Raw genomic sequence first — 22,002 nt, forward strand, 5'->3', positions numbered from 1 at the left:
CTACACAGTGGTTAGCAACATTATAGCAGATGTTAAATATGTAGGGGTCAATATTCAGGCATTTTGACTGGCTTAGTTCAGGACGTAGCCAGACAAACCATGGTTTTAAATTTCCTGCCGCTTTGATCACCTCTGACTAATCTAGCACTTTACACAGAAATAGAGAAATATGACAGCAGAAAAAACCCCAACATTTGGCCTATCTAGTCTGCTCATCCACACAATTGCTCAGCTCTACAATCCCTACTACTCCCTCAGAGATCCCCTGTGCTTGTCCCATGCCTTCTTGAATTCAGATACTGTCCTTGTCTCCACCACCTCCACTGCAAGGCCGATCCATGCATCTACCACCCTCTCTGTAAAGAAATATTTCCCTAAATTATTCCTCAGTCATCCTCCTTTCACCCTCATCCAGAGTCTCCTTTCTGTTGAAAGAGACCCATCTGTTGTGCATTGATACCTCTGAGGTATTTAAACGACTGTCATATCTCTTGCCCTTCCTCTAGGGTTCACATGTCTTTAGATCTTTACGTCTGTCTCCATACACTTTACAATGAAGACCACTGACCATTTTAGTAGCCACTCTCTGGATCGACTCAATCCTGTTTATATCTTTTTGAAGGTGCTGCCTCCATAACTGTACACGAACTAAAATAATGAGGAAAGTTGCATTGCTGGTATGCAAACTCAGCTCCACTCCTCTCTTTCCCTGTACTCTCCAGCTCCACTCCTCTCTCTGTGTGGAAATTGAGTGCCACCCCTCTCTCTGGCAGTATTCTCCAGCTCTTCCCCCTACCCCCTCTCTCTCTCTGTATTGCCCAACCCACTCTCTACTACTACCAATGGAAATTGAGCTCTGCGCCCTCTCTCTCTCTGAATTGACCAATCCCCTCTCCTCTACCACATAGGGCACTCTCTACTGCCCCAGATCTCAATTATGCACTTCCTACACTTAACAGGCCTTCCCCATCCTTGGACAGGCTTTTACCACTAGTTTAAAATTAGGTCTCACCAGGGACTTATACAGGAGCAATGTCACCTCCTTTTTTCTGCTGACCATTCCTCTCCCTATGTAGCCAAGCATCTTTCTGGCTTTTGCTAACCTGTTTGGCCACCTTAAGATCATCAGATACAATCACCCCTAGATCCTGCTCTTGTTTTGGGAAGAAGAATTTCAACCCTAGACTGTACCGCTCCCTTTGGAGGAGGAAGCAGCTTTTAGCCTTTAGCGTTAAATATTAGCTGCCGGATAGCTATGTTGGAAGCATTCTGGAGCACTGTTAAATTAGCTGGATAATTTATCCAGCTAACTCTTGTCATGCCAGAGAGCAGTCCTAAAGTTAGGAAGGTAAGTTTATCTGGCTTTATTCAGCAGAGTGCTTAACTAGCATCGCTCTGCTGAATATCCGTGAGGATTTGTCTGGCTAACTTTAGCTGGCTAAATTTTCCACGCACGGTGCTGCTGAATATTGACCTCTTAGAAAAATGATCTTTGTAATGAAGTTTAAAATCCAAACAGATGCATTTATTGGCTGTGGGTGTGCAAGGGAGATTTCTGCATTCTGAGCTGTAATTAACCAGCAGAAATCTTCAACCAGAGGCAGGAATTAGCATATGGATTATGTACTCCATTCTCCCTAACATCATGTGGCTTACTGTAAAAATGCATGAAGGCTATTCTATGTTTCTACAGCCTAATCTTTGCCTTTCATTTATGTCTGAAATGGATCACTTGAATAAACTTAGTTAAGGTTAAAATATCAGTATGTGGGCCATCCCAAAAGCTCAGTGGAGCAAGGAGTCCTGGGTTCGGTTAGGCCCAGGGTCTGTTCCTTCATCTGGCCAGAGCAGAGGAGGCTGCACAGGTAATGCTCACAGCCCTGAGTGGGGGGGTGAGTCCCAGCCATTGCACAACAGAAATGCCTACTGGCCAGGCTCAGGCACACACATAGGATCTTGAGAGAGCTGAGACCCCTGGACCGCTGGCCAAGTTCAGTCACTGCAATGACTGGACTAGACACCAGAAGAGAGGGATTTAAAAATGGGGGAAATACCCAAGCCGTTACACATGAAAGCTCACAGCGCCCTAATTACAGCAGTGGCTGGTTCCAATTGAGCTGGAAGTCCAGAGGAGGAGGAAGAAATTAACAGGCAAATCCCTCTCCCCCCAAAATATAAGATATGTCATTCTTCAAGGGACGTTCTGATGTCCCACCAGTGGGGAAGGAGCAAGTCTGAGATCACACTAAAAGCAGGCTGCAGACCTCCTAGCGCATTTTACAGCACAAGCAACGAGCTAATGTTCACTACCAGAAGCTTAATCTTTTCACGGGCAGGAGGTGCACCAGTCTGCTAGAAGTGCAAACAGGTGCATGCTCCAAGGAAACATCCCCTGGTAAACATCTGTAGCCTCTGGATTTTCAAAGCCATCATAGCCACAAGCACACATAAGGGAGAAAAGCAATGGGATTCCAACCCTTTCCATGGGAACAAAATCACAAACCCTTACAATGGAGGGAATGTTAACATCGAGAAAATAAAAAGTTACTACACAACTTGGAAATCTAAAGTACAACTGGCCCCACACACAAATCTCTATTCATGCAGAACTTGAAAGAAAAATGCACACAACAACAGGGCTCATGGCACACAAGTCAGACATGTGAAAATGCAACTCATGCAAGGTCTAGAGATCAACATTAGAAAGGGGAATGAGAGCAAGAAAATCTAAACAAGATAAAAGGATCAGGGAGGAAAAGTCATCATGCACAGAATGACAGACGTCTAAGGATATGATTGCAAAACGCGTTTTCAAATGTTTGGGGGAAAAAAATTTGTAATAAAAGTAAAATAAATGTGAAGAAACAAACTATTAGACATGTTCAGTGTGCAGGTGTTCGGGGAAACACCCAGCTCTACATTCCTTTGCAAAGTCATATTTCAAAACAGTGTCGCTTCCGTGGGGTCTGTACCTTTTCTACCGCCAGATATGAGTTGTTCTTCAGATGGAGAGCCCAGAAAAAAAAAAAAGGGAAGTGAATGATGCAGAGAGAGGTGAGCAAGACAATTAAAAAAAGACAGGTCTTTTACTAAGCTGCAGCAATAAAGAAAGACGGTGGGAGAGAGAATAATGGAGAAAATGCAAGGCCGCCACACAGGGAGATGGCATTAGTCACAATAATTAGTGCCTGGAGAGCAGCTCTGCTTAGAGTTTCACCATTCTGAATGCTGGGCACAGGGGCTCACCCAGTCGGCACTGGCAAGGCTTAATTGAGCCGGAGCTAGGCTCCCGCAAATATTTGTAAAGGACGCCGGGATCGCGTGCGAGCGCTTTCCGACGACTCCGGCCAGCTGTGCTGATCTCGGGATGCACGACATCAGTGCAGGCGGCTCATGGGCTCTGCGAATGCTTGCTTGGGGTGCTGGCAATGCGAGAGCAGTTAAGATTGTGCAGGGTGGGGGGGGGGGGGGGGGGTGGAGGATCTATGATTTTTGTGGGGAGGGGCGGGTGCTGTAGAATTGAAACCCTGGGCACCGGGAGGAGAAGAAGAGACTGTGGGCGAACAAGCAGAGAGAGAAAATGTTACAAATTTACAACAGGATGAAAGGTGTGCAGCAAAAGGCTAGCAGCAGGTGACATGTTGAGGAGCCAGGGAGATGGCTCCCGCTTGTAGCGTGCAGAAGAGTTACTAATTTGTGGCAGCCCTTAGTGACACACCATGATGACCAATGCTTGCCGATGAAAGAAGGGGGAACGTATACAGACGGCAACAGGGCACCTCCTAGCACACTGTGTAACACCATTAATTTCCATGCCCATGCCGTGGCCCATGCCAGTCATATAACCAATGCACTTTGGGGCAAATGAGGAAGGAGGGGGGAGGGAAGTGGTGGCGATGGCATGTCCAATTTTCTGCCTTTCTATTCACCCCTTGAGATATATCGATACCTTGTTTCATTTCAACACAATATCCAGGAAGCCGTTTGCCTTTTTTTTTTTTTTTTTTATTTTACTAAAACGACAAAACTAACAACTGGTATTACCAGGAGATCTGAATGCTTGTGGCTTCTATGTGTTTAACCACATTGTGAAGTCAGCCAGAAACTTGTATCTTTTAAGACAGTCTCTGAAGGCCCAACTCGTCGGTACGGAATTAGGCTGCAGAGAAACCTGGAATCAGGCCCTTACGATCTTGCACGCATGCAATGCCCTTCAAGAGCACAGGAGCTTTAAAAGTTTTATTTCAGCCAATCAGGAATAAGCTATTGATGTTCACTGAATGACAAAAGAAGGTACCGGACTCTATTATGGAAATATATCATATTAATCTTTTCTTCAACTCTCACTGAAAAATGCTGGCTTTTATAGAGTATGAGATTAATCGAATCCCACCTGGACAATCTAGACAAGTAATGCATGACCACTGCTAGAGTCTCCCATTAGCAACTTTGGAAAAGTCTTGTACCTCACACAACTGAAGCAGTGTGGTGATCACATTCTGCTTTTGCTGGTCTTCAAGCCCTAGTCATTAAGGGTCTTCTCCCTTTTTTTGGTACATGGGACTCATGTAAACACAAGCAAAGCTGCCCACAAAATCTCCCTGGATATTCAATGGAAAATGATCCTACCGTCAAACTGATCTTCCCCTTCTGTCATCAGCTCGTCGTCGGAGCAGATGCTCAGAACATTCACTAACATTTCCGTTACTGCATAAAACAGAAATAACGGCTGATCAACAGCAAGCAAAGCACAACACAGGCTCAGTCAGATAAAAAGTGGAATTATATGTTAACCCTGTTATTCGACAATGGAATAAGGTCCTACTGAGATCATACCTGGAGTCTACATGTACAACTGTGTAAAATCTTAGGGAGACCAAGAGGTCAATATTCAAAAGCCATTTAGATGGAGAACTCACAAGTTATCCATCTAAGACCCTGATTCATTAAGAGTTTTTCCCAAAGACAGAAAATGGGAGAAAAGCCTTAATGAATCTGGCCCTAAATTACATGCTTAGACATATTCAACCACTGAGGTCATTATCCAGCTAAAATCTAGGCAGATAAAAGAGGAGCATGCCTGGGAGGAGTAATGTTATCTGGCTAACTTAGTCGATTTTCAGCTATAACCGGCTAACTTAACAGATAACTTAGAGCTACTTCAGAGCAAGTCTGAAGTTAGCCAGCCTTGTGTGGAAGCATAAGACACTTATTGCACTGGAAGCATAAACTGAGAGTAGTTAATGCTTTCTGCATTATTCCTCACTGTAGCAGTGCAGGAGCATAGGGAGTGGTAAGTATTATGCTCCTGGTAGGGGCGACGCTTATCAGGGAGATCGAAAGGGGTCCCAGGGGGTATGGGGTCTTTCAGATATTGGCACTCAGGGTGTCTGGGAGATTCCGGGGGAGTGGCAATCTTACTTTGAAAATATTGACAGAACGAAGACAGCAGGGGTGGGGTGGAGAGGAACGATCTACGAACGAGACACAATTTATAATTTTGGAGGGGTTTGGAGGTGAGGGATGCACAGTCCAACAGTGCTTTAAAGAAACTTTTAAGAACAAGGCCTGTTGACATTTTTTTTTCAGCTATACACAAGGCAGAATAATTTAAAAGCGTAAATGGTTAAATTTTTAAGTTATCCAATTACATGTAGCCGGATAACTAAGTAACTATAATCAGTGGAACATTTATCTTGCTGAATATACGTGATAACTTGTCCACTAACCAGCCTACTGAATATTGACATGCACGTTATTTATTAGCCAAGCAGCTGTCTTGTTGCTCTTTTCTCAATTGTTCCAAGTCTCTACTAGTCTGTGGCACTATAGACTCTTCATTTTCAACAACCTGGGTTTTTATCTCAGTGTTTTAAGCCCCTCCCTCCACCTCAATTAGCCTGGCCATCACAGCGACAGCCCTGAACCAGAGGCCACAGACTGCAGCTCCCTCTGGAACCCAGTATGCATGCCTCCTTGGTCTCCAGGTGTCACTGCTGTGTGAAGGCTAAAACTTGGGCTGAAGGTGCAACACTCCCAGTAAGCAGAAGTTGGACATGAACCCAGATCTTTTCCCTCAGTCATCAGGACAGGAAAAGGAGGCTGAGCTGCCAGAACGGCAGCAGCTAGTCCTGCCAGCTAAGTGACAGAGCAGGACTTGATCGGCTGCAGACAATTGTAATAAGTCCACGTACGAGCATACTGCAAGGCTTGCAAACAGGAGACCTCAAACCCCGGGGATCTTAGTACCCAGACACAGCTTGGTCCACATGGCCCACGCATGTCAAGAACAAAGACAGCTTACAGAGAATTACCCAAGTACCAACAGCACAAGAAAAAAAGAGTTTACCTTTCTCGCCCACAAATGGCAAGGACCACGTGAAGACGTCCATAAAATTGGGCAGCCAGTAGGGATGCGGCGAGCAGTTGAACTGTCGAATATTCATCACATTATTCTCATATTTTAATACAGCAGCTGGAACATGAGGTCAGTAAAAATGATTAGCAAAAGGTAAATATTGCCCAGCACGCAGCTCAATTTAGATGCAGAAAGATGCACAATATATTAAGAGTTCACAATAAATGTCTCATTTCAAGGCTGTGCAGCAGCTTAGCGCAGTGACGTGTGCTGCCATGAAAGAGATCAGAGGTCAGGCTTCTCGGCTGCACACTGGTGAGGGCTGGGGATATGAAGGGAGCGTTAACAAAGAATCTCTGCTATCATAAAATAGTGATACTTACTGGCCACACACAGGGTATATTTGTAAAGATTCCATGGTCCCTGACACAGGCTGATGTTGTGATAGTTGGGCTGGATAAGAGGAAGGGTGAAAAACCTTGGGTAGCTGCGAATAAATGTTCAATGATGCTGCAGCCTAAGTTGGGGCAGGTTCTGACTGAGGTGGAAGGCCATAGGAAGATTCTGATCAATCCTATCCTGAATGGGTATGCTTCCACGCAGGTACAAACATACCTGGGCTTTGCATGCTGGACATGCTTTCCAAGGGGTAACTCCATGAGAAATTTCACTTTGAAAGTAAGCTTGCGGTCCCTTGGGTACTTCTTCCTGAGGGCAGTAGCAAAATTGCCCTCTGTACTTCTCAAAAGGCACTAGCATAATTCGACCTTCTGGTAGATAGAACTTTCTAGAACCCAGAGGGAAGGATGATTGGGTGGAGTAAGGAATCCTGGTTCTGTGAAATTAGGCTTGGAGCATACCCGAGCCTGATGGGTATCTCCAGTAGGAGAAGGAACCACATTCAGCTTGATCGCTGTTGTAAGGGTTGTGAGCCCCTGTCCTATGGTGCAGTTAAAGCTGCCTTGTGAGCAAGCCCCATGCCAACAGCTGGCAAACATGCACTGGTCTGGGACAGCCTGTATTTTTGCCTAAACCAGCCACATTCCCTGCAAGTTAAGCCCTTGGGTTCCAGGGGCCAGCAGGATTCACGTGGGTCTTGAGGGTGATCCAAGCGAGAGTATAAAGACAGGCCAAGAGTTAGGGCAGGCAGCAAGCATGATGAAGTCAGAATAAGAGGCAGGGTCAGGTCCAGGCAGATAGCAAGGGAGGAGTCAAGTCTGTAGCTGAGGTCAGAACTGAAGATTTGGGCGAAGACTGACAAGACACAGAGGGACAAGACAGGACAAGACCGACAAAACAAGGCAAGACTCCAAGGACAAGGCAGGTAGGCTGACAGGACAAGGCAACAGAGACAGGGCAAGGGCAGGTACATGGCAAGGCTTGATGAGGCAAGGCTGGATGGGATGGACAGGTTGGATGAGGCAACATGATCTGCTGGCTAGGCAGGGATCCATTGCTGAGGCATTTGCTTGGAGTGCAGCTGGGGTTTAAATACCAGCCATGCTGACATCATCAGAGAGCACCTGTGGGACCCAGCAGGGAGTTAAATAAGTGGACCAGAAGAACCTTTTGTAACGTAACAGGTGGGAAATAGTGGAACAAAGGTAATCACCAATAAATGTTTAGTATAAGACTTTTTAAACCTTGATAGTTTAACATGCTGGGTTTTTTTCCTTAGTCTGCTTAAGTGACAAGCCAGAATAGAAACAGGAAATGCTTCTGTAGGCAGTCTAATAAGGCTAGTGCCTAAACTGTCTTGGAGTCATGCAGCAACAGGATATCTGCTAGCACAACCTAAGTTTAGGGCATAAATCTGTTGAAATTGTGAATTCTAAACAGAATAACTGAAACTACATAACCTGGACTAAAGCCAGAAATGAGATCTTTTACAGGGAATGATGGTATATAAAATGTCTAAATAAATAAATGGATAGATAAATAAATAAATGAGAGTATAAGTGAACTGTAATTAATAGTGTCCATGCAGATCAACAGAGAAAGAGCAAGTTGTGTTTATGTGTTCTATGGTATAATACATAACCACTCATTACAACATTTACAGTGCCTGAGCTTCTGTTCCTGCTGTGGAGCCTATAGATTCATTGTGTGCCGCACACGCATGCCTAAGGAAGGGTCAGGAAGACAGTATGGTGGCATGGTGTCGATGTCCCGGGCCTATGGGGGTGAGGGTAGCCAGTCGTGGCAGTGTGCCATGACCAGCAAATGTAACAGCTGTGCTGCTAAAATAAAAAAAGTGGCATAGGGTACATCCGTACTGTCATAAAAATAACCGGGGGCTATGAAAATTAGGGTACATTTGCACATGTAATATTGATTTTCAAAAGGAAATGGACATTACGTGTGTAAATTATTTCTCTGCCCCCGGAATTCTTTTTTTTTTTTTGTGTGCATAAAAATATGAATGTGAATTATGTGTATACTTTTATGCACAGAATCTCTGTAGGCAATTTTTGGCAGCTTCCACATTCCACGAAAGACTCAATCACCTGACTTACCAATACCATATATACTGCAGCTTCTCGAATGACGACATCACAGATCTAAGGTTAAGACTGAATACCGCTATAGTGGGGGGAAGGGAGGGTTTGCAAGCAGTAAGCCTTGAAAGGGGAAGGGGTATACAACTGAACCATAATCCATTGTTGCTGTTTGCTCTGTTTGTTATATAATGAAAAATTAAATAAAGAAATGATTTAAAAAAAAAAAAAAAAAAAGCCTATTTAAGCGTATAAAACTGGGTTTTACATTCATAAATCCTTTTGAAAATTCAGCCTATATATATATATATATATATATATATTTGGTTTGCTGTCATTGTGCCTTAGCTGTCATTTTTGTTGTTCACCACTTCAAATTTTCTTCTGATTGGGGAGACAGTTCATAAGAACTTTTAAATAAACAACTAAATAGAAATGGTGCTGCAACTTATCACAAACTGTAGAACAAATGTTTTACCATTTTTTGTCTCCATAAATGCTCTAATTTGCAGAACTTGTGGACAAATGGAGCAGATCCCGTAGTGATGATGACACATTAGAGAACTGACCATAGGCAGACCACTTGGAAGAGTAGGAGGTAAAGCAGACTGAGCAACTTGATCTCTGCTATTTCCAAATCAGAAATATCCCAGAACGGACTGATTACAGAAGACTTTGTGTATCTGCACAACACATGTTCTTTTAGCAATTTTACAGATGTTAGGAGACAATGGGAAGAATACAAAAGGTGCCCACCAAAGGTGATTCATCTTCATTTGAATGGGTAGGATAACATAACTAAAAATCCAAGTAGACCGCAAGGCACATTTAAATGCAGATCTTATACATGTAATGTCATGCATATAACACTTGTGCTTGGAAAATTAGGGTAAAGTCTGTGGCTAGAAAGTACCTGCAAACTTTACACTGGCTGAAAATTAGCTGGAAAGCTTTATGGAACTTAATCCACAAACTGAGCTAGAAGTTCCAGAAATGGGCTTTTTCCAGATATAACTGGCCTGTCCAGGGGACTGGTCATTAACATGTGAACTTCAGGCAAAACAAATACCTCCAGGAATGGCATATCCAAGAATGAACATTCTCTCTCAATGAGGAATCTGTTAAGTCTGCCTATTGATATCAATGATCGGATAGCTGATGGGTCGGATTACACGAAAGACGTTTAAAAGAGGACAGGTGTGAAAGTTCATGGAGGATCTCAGCCAAATGCATAATCCTGCACAAAAAGAAGTTGTAGCCTTCACCCACGCCTTTGTAACACTTGGCATAATATGTCAGTGACATCTTCTGTAATTATTTCAGGCTCCTGTGGAAGCGTCTGACTTGCATCTTGGCCATGTTGCTTAAAACAAATAACATAAAACCAAAAATGGAAGAAATCTTTGAAGCAAAAGATTTGTCAAAATGGTAAACTTGCAGCCAAAGCATTAAGTGTGGGTTAGCAGAGCCAACACTAACTCACATATTGAGCTCTGTAGCTAAATGGCAATAAGGGGATTCATCAGGATATCCTATGACAACGGAAAATAAAAAAACTGAAGAGCAGCAGATCAGGTGAAGCATGAGAAACTCCCATGCAAGCTCAGAAGCTCTTGAAGAATCTGAGTCAACATGGGACAGAGTCATCAGTGCAGCTGTCTCATCAGACATCATCTCTGCTTTGATAAAACCATCAAGGATAATAAACAGATCAGACAACTCATCTCCCACTACTGAGGGAAGAACTGACTCTTCCCAAAGGAACTTTTGTTTAAGAACACCTGAACAGGCAAGCCTAAGAACTGAGCATATCTTACCTTTATTATTGTAGACATCTAGGTAATTGGGTGCTGAGAAAATAGTAATCAAAGAAGGGAAACCCGTGGTTTGACTTTTTCTGTACATTCTATAGCTGTAAAGAAAAGAGTTTTCTTTGCATCAAAACACCTCAAAAAACATGTTTATGTTTTGGGCCATACCCTACAAAAACATAGATGCTTTGTGGGATGGAAGTGCTATCCTTTTGAAGACAGTGGTAAGGATGTTGGGAATGAATCTAGATAATCTGACGATGGTTTGTCAAGTGGTTGCAATATCTAAATCTACTTTTTATTGTCTGCAATTAATTCGTCATCTTAAACCATTTTTTGAAACATCGGATTTACTGTGTCGGATTCAAACTGACGGATCCAGCAGCTTGGAACTCTCTTCTGGATTCCTTAAGGAAACTGGAAGATATTGTTATTTTTAGAAAGCAGCTTAAAGCTTTCCTCTTTCAAGAGGCTTTTGGGTGCAGTGGTTGGTATTAAGTGCTACACGATGATTCAGCCTTTGGAATACTGTTTACTGTGAATTTTGTTACATAGAGACATAGAAATGATGGCAGAAAAGGACCAAATGGTCCATCCTATCTGCCCAGTAAGCTTATTGTAGCCCATGCTTATCTGTTTCCTAGACCATAAACGTCAGGGCTCTCAGTTGCTGTTTGAATCCAATTCCCTGTTACCCCCGTGCTTATCAGTTTCCCACACTAGCCTTCGTTGATTGCTGTTGAAGCCAATTCCCTGTTTTAAGTAACGTTGTATTGTTACTGTAAATATTTTATTTTTGCAATTCGCCTAGCATGGTTTGTCCCGATATAGGCGGATAAATATTTTAATAAAATAAAATAGATAAATAATAAAGCTCTTGTTTTATCAGGATTAGACTTTTGTAATTCGTACGTAGGTAATTCTAGGGACATCCATGAAACGGCTGTAATTCCTTCAAAGCACTGCAGCCCGACTTATCTCTGGCACATTGAGGTCTGATCGTGTTTCACCTGTGCTGAAGGGGGCGTCATTTGCTCCCAGTGCCAGTTTGTGTTAAATTCAAAAGTGCTTAACTTTCAGAACTCACCATAGAGGCCCCTCCACTGTACTTGGATGGTCTACCAGTTCCATACAGGCCAACCCATGTATTATAATCTTTGCAACAAAAGTTGCTCTTACCTTCTCCAAAAGAGATTAGACTTGAGAGCACCCAAGGAGCTCCTTGTTCAAACAAGGCTCCCCCTATTGTGGAACTCCCTCCCTCTGTATGTTTGGTTGGGACATAATTATGAAAAGTTCAGGAAACTTATTAAAACCTGTTTTTTTAATGCGCTCTAATGGGAATTTAGCTTGGCGGTAGGAAATTTGGGAGGCTTGAATTAGGAAAAAGGGTTTTTATTGGGGAGGGAGATGTGAGGGGGATTAGGAGAGTGAGGGATGGGTTTTTTTGTGTTATCTGGTTTTAATCTTATGATTTTATTGTAAATCACTTTGATGCTGTGATAATGCAGCATTATATCTATTATTATTAAATGGAAACATGCTTCATGCAGCTGCAGTCTGTACTCTGTTAGAATCAGCACAGGTCTGAAATGTGAGCAGTGCTGACAATAGTCCAAGCTTCACCTTGTTATAGTCATAACCCCTGGTCTCCTGTGACAAATTCTGTGCTACAGTTTTCAAAGTTTTGCAGCAATTCTGTGGTTCATCTGCATAAATGTATACGGTATATACTTTGCATTCCTTAATATGGACAAGAGAGCATTTTTACTGAAAAGCTACTGTATATACATTTACAAACTTTACTATGAAAAATTTAAAAACATTTTCCAATCTTTCCTGCGTATCTGGATTACTTTTTTCTTTTCCGTTATTTCTTTTTCTCTCTATTGCAGTTCTCTGTTTTGTTTCTCCCATTTCCTTTTTCTTTCCTTCCCTCTCTCCTGTTAACCCACCCCTTTCACTTTCCCTCCCACATGCACCATTTCTCTCCTCTCTGCCCTCCTCAGCTCTTCCTCTTTCCTTTTTATAGGCTCCTTCTTCTTCGTCTTGTTGGCTCCCTCCTGACTTTCTCCTCTCTCTCCCGCTTCCTTTCTCCTTCCCCCAATCTTCTCTATGTTCTTCCCCCCCACAATCCTTTCTCCCTCTCCTGCTCCATCCCCATCCTCTCTCCCTCCCATTGTCCTCCTTCCTCTCAATCATCTTTCTATTCCCTTTTCCCCCTTTCTCCTCACAATCCTCTTTCCCTCTCTCTCCTCCGTTCTCCCCAAACCTCCCTCTGTTGCAAATGCCCTACCGCCTCTCCATTTCCACCATCTTCTTCTATCTCCAGCCAGCTAGACAACAGGAGGAGGAGAGCAGTTTTAGACTGGGTTCGCCTTCTTTGCCCCCTAGGATCACACAAGATTTAAACTGCGTGGGATATTATTGGAAACTGCAGTGTCTCACGCAGTTGAAACTGGGAGTCTGGTACTTGCTCTTCATGGCAACCAGTGAGAGGATCAATGGAGAAAGGAGGAGGAGTAGAATGAATTGGCCAGATAGGTGGAGGGGTTAGGAAAATGAAGATAGAAGGGCTAGGTGAGTGGGGAAGGAGGGGGGCTGATATAGGAAAAGAAGAAAAGAGGAGATTCCATGCCCGCGCAATCACCTGGCCATCCCAGCTCTCTCCTGCTTGGCCAGCTGGTTTCCTACGACTCAGCAGGGATTGACAAATCTTATGGCAGGGGCCAGATTTTATGGCCCTTGCCATGGAACCACAGTAAACCAAGGGCTGTGTTTATAGCAACACTCGCCCATCCTTCATGAACCTTCCTAGTGCACAGTTCAAGTAGCCACACGGGTCTTACAGAAAAGTGGAATCTTTTAGAGGAGGGGAGTAATTTTCAGATTCTCCCAGCAGCTTGCAGGAACTCTGTTCCCATGAACCTTCAAGCTCTTTTAAACGGAAACTCCCTTGGGAGTTTCCCTTTGAAAATACGCTGGAACTCACACCTGCGGACTTTGCATCTGCTTGTACAGGACAAATGTAAACAGTGTGAAGAAAATGCATACGTTCACTCGTCTGCTTCTCCCAGCACTGACACAGCCAATTCTTACCCCCAAGGCTTGGGCGGAGAAACCAAAAGCATCAGACACTCTCTCTCGGCCCAAATCCAGGTTGGGAAAAAAGGCAAAAGGGGCCATGGGGCCAAGTCTAGATGCAAAGTCTGCAGGTTACGTTATAACCAATTTTTGGCAGGAGATAATGCGCTTGCACTGTCCCTTTGAAAACCATGCAAGACACCCGAGGAATTGTCATTGTCACCTGCTTTTCTATGCGGGTGAAATTTAAAATAAAAATACCAGGAATGGATTTAAAAATCCACAATCTATGCACGTTATTTTCCTCATCATCATTCAGCTAAAAGTGCAGGCACTATGGAAGACTGTGCACGCTTTCAGTTGGATCAGGGGAAGGCAATTTTCAGAAAGGCCAATTTGCCCCAGTTAATGGTTTTGAAAATTGCCTCTTGTCTGAAGATTTGCAAAAGGTAGCGGAATGGGCCAGTCACATAGGTTTGAAGCCTGAAAGCTGAGTGCTACTGCTCATGAGTTTCAAACCTGTTCAAATTCAATAATTTATCTGCACAATCTATGCCTGTCTTCTCCTCGGTCCCATGGAAGAGTCAGACTTACCCTGCATCCTGGGCTTCATGGGCTCGGATAATTGATAATAAATTATTATTTTGCAAAAATTCACAAACGGCAGGGTAGCTGTGAAGAGAAAAAGAAGAGCGCCCATAAGCTGTTAGCTGCATGCACACCCAAACTGGAAACACAGCACCAGTGAGATCGTAGCACAGAGTTCTAGTACACAGATTGGTCCTGGAGAATACTGGACTTAAATGGAGGAGGATATATAGAGAGGAACCCAACTTTAGCACATTTCTCTTCTAGCAATTTCTTCAAAGGAGAAGGGCATTTCTTCATTTTACTTTTTGTGCCCAAAAACCCCTCCCTGGCTGCTGCCTCTTCCCTTCCTCTCAGGCCACAATGTGCTGCCGTCAGTGTCTTCTCCTTCCCACGCCCTGATCTGCTGTCTCCTCCTTCTTCCATCCCTAGCCCCAACCTGTCACTGTAGTCCTGGCCGCATTCTCTTTCCTCCCTCCCTTGCCCTGATCTGCTGCTGTCTCTCCTCTTCCTTCATCCCCACACTCTGGTCTCATTCTGCTGACACGGATACCGCTTCCTCCCTCCCCGGTCTCCATTTGCAACAGCAACCAATAATTTTGCATTATGTCGGCAGATGCTGATAAGTTTGCAGCCTGTCAGTCAACGATGCCAGTTTTGCATTTTTCGTGATTTAATCGCCCTTGCAATAAAATCAGGTCCCTAGGGATGTGGTTTCCAAAGCTCAAGCACATCATTGTCACTGAATAATTCTTAAGTTTGTCCAAATAAAAGGTATCATGACATCAAAGAAATCTTTTATCAGTCAGGACAAGAAAAGGTCGAGGATGGCAGAAGACAAACCCCAAACAAAGCAGAATGTAAGGCAGACTAGCATGCAAGGTATTGAAGCACAGAGGCATAATCACACTTTGTCCTGCATGTGAGATGGGGGGGGGGGGGGGGGGGGGGGGAAACAGGAACATGATCCAGCCTTGCATCCTGCATACAAGATACTGAAGAACGAGAGAAATGATGACACATTGTATGTTGCACGCAGGATACTGGAGACAACCACAGTCACTCATTGTACTTCACATGGAACGTACTGCTTTTTAAAATCAGGCCCATACTTTTTTAAATCAAAAGTATGGGTGTAAATCCTAACCCCCCCCCCCCAATTGCACCACAGACACACTTTTGTTCATACCCACTTGTGCAATTTTATAACAAGCCAGCTGCATGCATAAACCCGTGTCTTATGCACATTAATGGCTTTGAAAATTACCCCTCTCCCCCAGAGAGGAGTAATTTTCCCTGGGTAAAACAGGGATGATACCCCATTAGCCAAAATGCATAGGAAGGGATCTCTACATTATAAGGCCTGAAGTTCCAAAATCCTCCTAACTAAGCATATGGCTACCAAGAAAACGGTCTTCATTGTGAGATCCTTCAAAGAAGCCCTTCTAACCGGTTCAAAGGGAGGACTACAAAGACCCCGAAGGACCAGATTAAGGCTCCACACTGGACACATCCTCTGGATTGGGGCACGCAAATGCTTCTTCCCCTTCAGAAAATGCACCACATCTGGATGAGATGCTAAAGGCCTCCCCTGAAGCTTATTTCAAAGACAACCCAAGCTGGCACTTGTACTCGTAGGGAATTATAGGCAAGTCCCTTTGCTAAACTGCATTGTAAAAAGGCTAAGACCTGAAGAACATCTAAATGAAATGGCTGTAGTCCATTCTCCAAACACCACAACTCAAACACTCTCCAAACTCGGATATAAGCCAAGGATATGGAAGGCCTTCTCACCTGAAGCAAAGTCGCAATAACTGGCTCAGAGTACCCTTTCAAGCAAAACCATCGCTTTCAATAGTCAAGCCATTAGACAAAAGTGATCCACCAGCTCTGAAAAGATGGATCCCTGTCAAACGAATGAGACTGTCTATAGCGAGATGAACCGGATCTGCAAACCTCGACCAGCCCGGCCACTCTGGTGCCACGAGGATTACCCTGCCCGGATGATGTTCGATGCAACACAATACCCGGCCTATGAGAGGCCACAGGGGAAACACGTAAAGTAGAAGCTTCGCAGCCACGGATGAACCAGGGCGTCAATACCTTTTGGAGCTGACCTCCTTCCAATGGCTGAAAAACCAATCCGCCTTTTCATTTTCTTGAACCACCATGAGGTCCAACTATAGCCTGCCCCATCTGGTCTGGATAAGGGCAAAGGCCTCCACCAACAACTCCCACTCCCCTGGATCCAGTTGCTGTTTGCTGAGATAGTTCGCCTGCACACTGTCCACTCTGGCTATATGAGACACCACTACTCCCTCTAGATGCTTCTCCGCCAAGATAAACAACTCTTTGACTCTTGAGCCACCAGACAACTCTTCGTTCTGCCCTGGCGATTGATGTACACCACTGTCGTTGCATTGTCCGAGAACACTGTATTGTTTGCCCATGAATGAACAGAAGAAAGACGAGAAATGCTTTATGAACCGCCCTCTTTTCCAACCAGTTGATTGACCAGAATGCTTCCATTGGCGACCATTGACCTTGAGCCATCCAACCTTGACATACTGTCCCCCAACCTCTAAGGCTGGCATCTGTGGTCAACATCACCCAGTCTGGAACCTCCAGGTCCATCCCGTTCTCCAAACTGGGCCGAGATAGCCACCACGAGAGACTGGACCTGATGTCCCCCTGACGTGGGAAAGGCAGCTGAAACTCTACTGAAAGCGGATTCCAACAGGAAAAAAGCACCTCTGGAGAGGTTGCATGTGGGCAAATGCTCATGTAACCAACTCCAGCATAGACACCAAAAAGCCCAGGACCTGTAAATAGACCCAGACACTGGGAACCGAAATCCACAGAAATTGAAACACCTGAGCCTGCAACTTGATCACCCTGTCCGTGGTAAGAAACACTCTTCTGGTGCGGGCATCAAATCGAGACTTCAGATACTCCAACAAGTCCAACAGCTGTTTCCAGGTGACTTTTCGCCAGGTTCACCACCCAGCCTAATGACCGCAGCAGCTGCATGACACGTTGAACTGAGTGATTACACTCAATTCTGACTTCGCCCTGATGAGCCAATCATCCAGGTATGGGTGCACCAGGATTTCTTCCCACCTGAGTGCCACCGCCACTACCACTGTCATTTTCATGAAAGTCCACGGCACAGTCACTAAGCCGAAGGGAAGAATCTCAGAAATCTCTGATGGTCAGATCTTATGGGAATATGTAGATATGCCTAAGTACATAATAAAATGCCATACTTGGTCAGACCAAGGGTCCATCAAGCCCAGCATCCTGTTTCCAACAGTGGCCAATCCAGGCCATAAGAACCTGGCAAGTACCCAAAAACTAAGTCTATTCCATGTTACCATTGCTAATGGCAGTGGCTATTCTCTAAGTGAACTTAATAGTAGGTAATGGACTTCTCCTCCAAGAACTTATCCAATCCTTTTTTAAACACAGCTATACTAACTGCACTAACCACATTCTCTGGCAACAAATTCCAGAGTTTAATTGTGCGTTGCCTCCATCAAATCCAGTGACACCAGAAACTCTCTCTTGCGAACCACTGCTATTACTGTCCGCATCGTCTCCATCCAAAAGTGCAGCACCTGCAGTGCTGCATTGACCCTCTGTAGATCAAGAATGGGTTGAAAAGTCTCCTCCTTCATGGGAATCACGAAATACACTGAGTAGCTCCCTAGTCCTTGCTCCTGAAGGGGAAGCAGAACAATCATGTTCAGACACTATAGCCACAACAGGAGAGCACATAGGCTTCTCTGATTGGGCACGAAATTTTTAAGGCATAACCATCTCTTATCACCTCCAGAACCCATTGGTCTGACGTGATCCTGGTCCATTCCTCATAAAACAGGGATAATCTCCCTCCGACAGCTTCCAAGGAGGAGCAGACCAGCCTGCCTTCATTGGCTAACCTCACCTCCTCCGGCCCCCTGGCCAGAGCCTTCATGGGAAGGTCTATGTAGACCCCGAAAGGACTGCAGCCTTCCCAAGCCTTGCTTCTGCTCCTGTTGAAATGAAACCTCCTTGCGTCTCAAAAATGAGCGCACAGCGGAAACGTTTTCCTCCCGATCTGCCTATCTTCAGGCAATTTACTTCCTTTTAACTCCCCCAACTGTTTCATCAGCTGCTCCAGATCCTCTCCGAACAAAAGCTTTCCTTTAAAAAGGGGGTTATACAGCTGTGCTTTAGACCACATCTGCCAACCAATTTCGAAACCACAGAAGCCTCCGCGCTGCCACCACAGAAACCCTATTCCTGGCGGAAGTCTGGACCATGTCGTATAGGGCACCCACCACATAGGCTACTCCCACTCCCAAGTGGGCAGCCTCTGCGGCGTTGTTCACCATCCCCGCCTCCTGCACCCAGCACAAGCAGGCTCTCTGCATCAAGCTGCCACACACCACCGAACAAAGGCTTAAGGCTGAGACCTCAGTCTCTTCAATAGGATCGTCAATTTCCGATCCTGGATATCCTTCAGCACCATCCTTCGGCAACCATCCTGCCACTGGGATAGTTGTCTTCTTGGTCACCGATGACACTGCCACATCAACCTTAGGAAGCTTCCACAACTCTAAGGTCTGTTCCGGCAAGGGACATAACTTAGCCATAGCCCTGGCTACCTTAAGACCAGCCTCAGGAGATTCCCACTCCCAGTCGACCAACTTTTTCACTTTCTTTGGTAAAGGAAAAGCCTTAAGTGGCCCTCAAGGTCCATCTAAGGCAGGGTTCACTCCCTCATTGTCAGAATCTTCTTCCGTGACCTTAATCCCCAACTCTTCCAACACCTGGGGAATTAGTGGCTGTAGTTCTTACTTTTGGAACAATCTCACCACCCTAGGATAGTCTCCCTCCGTGACAGGGGCATCCTCAACATCATACAAGGTACCCGCTAAAGTATTCACAAGATCTTTATCTGGATCAACCCCTGGATCTCCCTGCAGGCCTTCTTTCATCTTCTGCCTCATCCAAAGTGCCATCCTCATCACCAGAGGGACAACCCAGACCGAGAAGCCAGAGAATTCCCTCTGACTCCGACTGCTTAGCCGCTTTTGGCCTCTTAGTTGAACGGGTCTTCGGAGGGGCAGAGCACTTAGTTCTTGTTTCCTTCTTAGCCAAATAGGCTTTATGGAGGAGCAGGACAAAATCCACGGAGAAGTCCTTGATAACACTGGACTGCTGATCTTGCTCCACTTCATCATGCTCTCCCTCCCCTTCCCTGTCCTCACCAGGGTGTTGACCAACTGGAAAGAGCGGGGGAAGGGAGTCCCGAGGCTCCCTTGCAGGGGCCTGCCTTCTGCCACATAGAGTTAAGATGGCTGCTGCCTTCTCTGACGCCTCCGGGGTCTCTTGCAGCCGAATCACTTTCATCCCCACTCACCCAACTGTGGTCTCCTGGCACACAATCTGCTCAGCCTTCGCACTCTGCTTCTTTCCTTTATTATTATTATTTTTTAAAGCAACAGCACTTTCAAAACACACACACACACACACAAGGGAAAGCAGAAATCAAGTTTACTTAGGGAATAACCACTGCTATTAATTGCATCAGTAGCAAGGGATCTTCTTAGTGTTTGGGTAACTGCCAGGTTCTTGTGGCCTGATTTGGCCTCTGTTGAAAACAGAATGCTGGGCTTGATGGACCCTTGGTCTGACCCAGCATGGTAATTTCTTATGTTCTTATGAAAAAAGAGGGAGCGAAGGAACCATTTCCTCTGGCTTTCCCTCCCTCTAGAAGATGAGGGCCGAGCCAGATCAGGGATGACCAATCCCCCACGCACCCTGCTCTACCCACACTCTTCTTTCTTATACTTTTAATTCTTTGTTTTTTTAAGTTCAAAACTCCAGAGTGCAGGTTTGCACCTCTACCATCTACTGAAGACAGAGAAATACTAAGGGACTGCAGGTGTCTCTCTCTGTTATGCAGCAGTGCCTGAAAAGTTTTTATTCTCTGCCTCCATCTGCTGGCAGGGCTACAAAACCCATTTGTCTGGACTGATCTGGGGTATGAAAAGGAACTATCTCCACTATTCAGAGTTGGCCAGCTAACTTATCTGGTTAAGTCTAGTCATGCCAGAGAGCAGTCCTAAAGTTAGCAGGATACGTTTATCCGGCTAACCAGCAGGCCAATACAGTAAAGTGCGGCCGCGGTTACCCTGTTTCTAACCCGCTTTCTACTCACAATTTGGCCGCGTTAGTCCAACCTGCGATTCACTATCCCTTTTAACCCATCCTTACCGCTTCTTTAAATCAACGGGTAACCCTTTCCGCCCGCGGCATGTATACAAGATGTAAACGATCAGATTAGCTATTCCCTCCCATACAGTAACGCGCCCCGATTATCGCTTTTTAAACCTGCAGTTTTGCCGCGCGTTTAGCCTGCTAACTTACCGCCTACCCTTACCCCTGCCTTAACGCAGGGGTAAGGGTAGGCGGCAAACTTGCCCCCAGCCCCCGCTCACCTGCCCTGGCCGCGTCCATGGGTGCCGGTCTCCGGGGCAGCCCCAGTCCTCTCTCCCCTCCTCCCGAAGCAACTTTAACCAAAAGAAAACCTAAAAACCTAAAATCCCCTCCTCCCGAAGCAAGGCGCAGGGCGAAAAGCAACTCGACATGTAAAGTATTGTGAATGTGTAACCAAAGTAAACTTACTTTTTCTTTCTTTCAGCCCTCTCTGCCCTCCTCCGGAGGCGCGCACCACGGCTCCCCTGCCTCCCGGGGGCAGCCGGCGGCGAAAGCGGCTTCCAGCGGCCCCCGCCGGCGAAGATGGACGAACGCACGCCTGTTCATATGCTTTCGCTGACTTGGGGGCCCGTCAATTTGGGCGCTCAAGCCAGCAAAGCGTATGAACGTACGCTGTGACGTCACGCACGCCCGTTCATGTGCTTTCGCTGGCTTGAGCACCCGTGCACTACGGGCGTGCGTTCATCCATCTTTGCCGGCGGGGGGCCGCTGGAAGCCGCTTTCGCCGCCAGCTGCCCCCAGGAGGCATGGGAGCCGCGGTGCGCGCCTCCGGAGGAGGGCAGAGAGGGCTGAAAGAAAGAAAAAGTAAGTTTACTTTGGTTACACTTATTCACAATACTTTACATGTCGAGTCGCTTTTCGCCTGCCTTGCTTCGGGAGGAGGGGATTTTAGGTTTTCTTTTGGTTAAAGTTGGGATCCACTTCCTGGTACCTGTCATTTCAAATGTCATTTCAAATGTCATTTGAAATGACAGGTACCAGCGTACCCAGGATACTGTATAGGCGCTGTATAGCGCCTATACAGTAAAATGGATTGCGCTTCATAGACACGCGTTGGACGCGGCTTGCATTTGCATGCCATTTAAATACAGTATCGAGCGGTATGTGATCCGAACTGTGCGTGCGGCAAACGCAGGTGCGCCCGGCCCTAACGCACCTCTTTCTACCGCACCTTACTGTATCGGCCCGTAGGTCTTTATCCAGTTATATTCAGTAGAGCACCTAATCAGCTAATCCACTGAACATCCATGGCAATTCATCAGCTAACTTAAGCTGGATAAATTATCAGTTTGCCACATTACTGAAATATTGACCTCTAAGCCCCTATACTTAGGCCTGCTATTCATTTGCATAGATTTAGGATCCTAAATTTAAGCACTCAGCCCTAATCAGTTTT

At 45.4% G+C, this 22,002-nt stretch overlaps 1 protein-coding gene across 5 annotated transcripts in view; it reads right to left on the minus strand.

Annotated features, from left to right (window-relative positions):
* PPP3CB (protein phosphatase 3 catalytic subunit beta) overlaps nucleotides 1-22,002 on the minus strand; it is a 187,098-nt gene that overhangs the window by 35,916 nt on the left and 129,180 nt on the right. For 3 of the 5 annotated variants that reach the window (XM_029609151.1, XM_029609150.1, XM_029609154.1), the window contains 5 exons: nucleotides 14,346-14,423; nucleotides 10,674-10,768; nucleotides 6,350-6,475; nucleotides 4,630-4,707; nucleotides 2,973-2,999 (listed from right to left, as the gene is read on the minus strand). In XM_029609151.1, coding sequence (XP_029465011.1) covers nucleotides 2,973-2,999; nucleotides 4,630-4,707; nucleotides 6,350-6,475; nucleotides 10,674-10,768; nucleotides 14,346-14,423 — 404 coding nt within the window. The remainder of the gene's footprint in view (nucleotides 1-2,972; nucleotides 3,000-4,629; nucleotides 4,708-6,349; nucleotides 6,476-10,673; nucleotides 10,769-14,345; nucleotides 14,424-22,002) is intronic. The other 2 variants (XM_029609153.1, XM_029609152.1) reach the window with 1 other exon arrangement.

The sequence above is a fragment of the Rhinatrema bivittatum genome, chromosome 7, assembly GCF_901001135.1.
Source record: "Rhinatrema bivittatum chromosome 7, aRhiBiv1.1, whole genome shotgun sequence".
NCBI lineage: Eukaryota > Metazoa > Chordata > Amphibia > Gymnophiona > Rhinatrematidae > Rhinatrema > Rhinatrema bivittatum.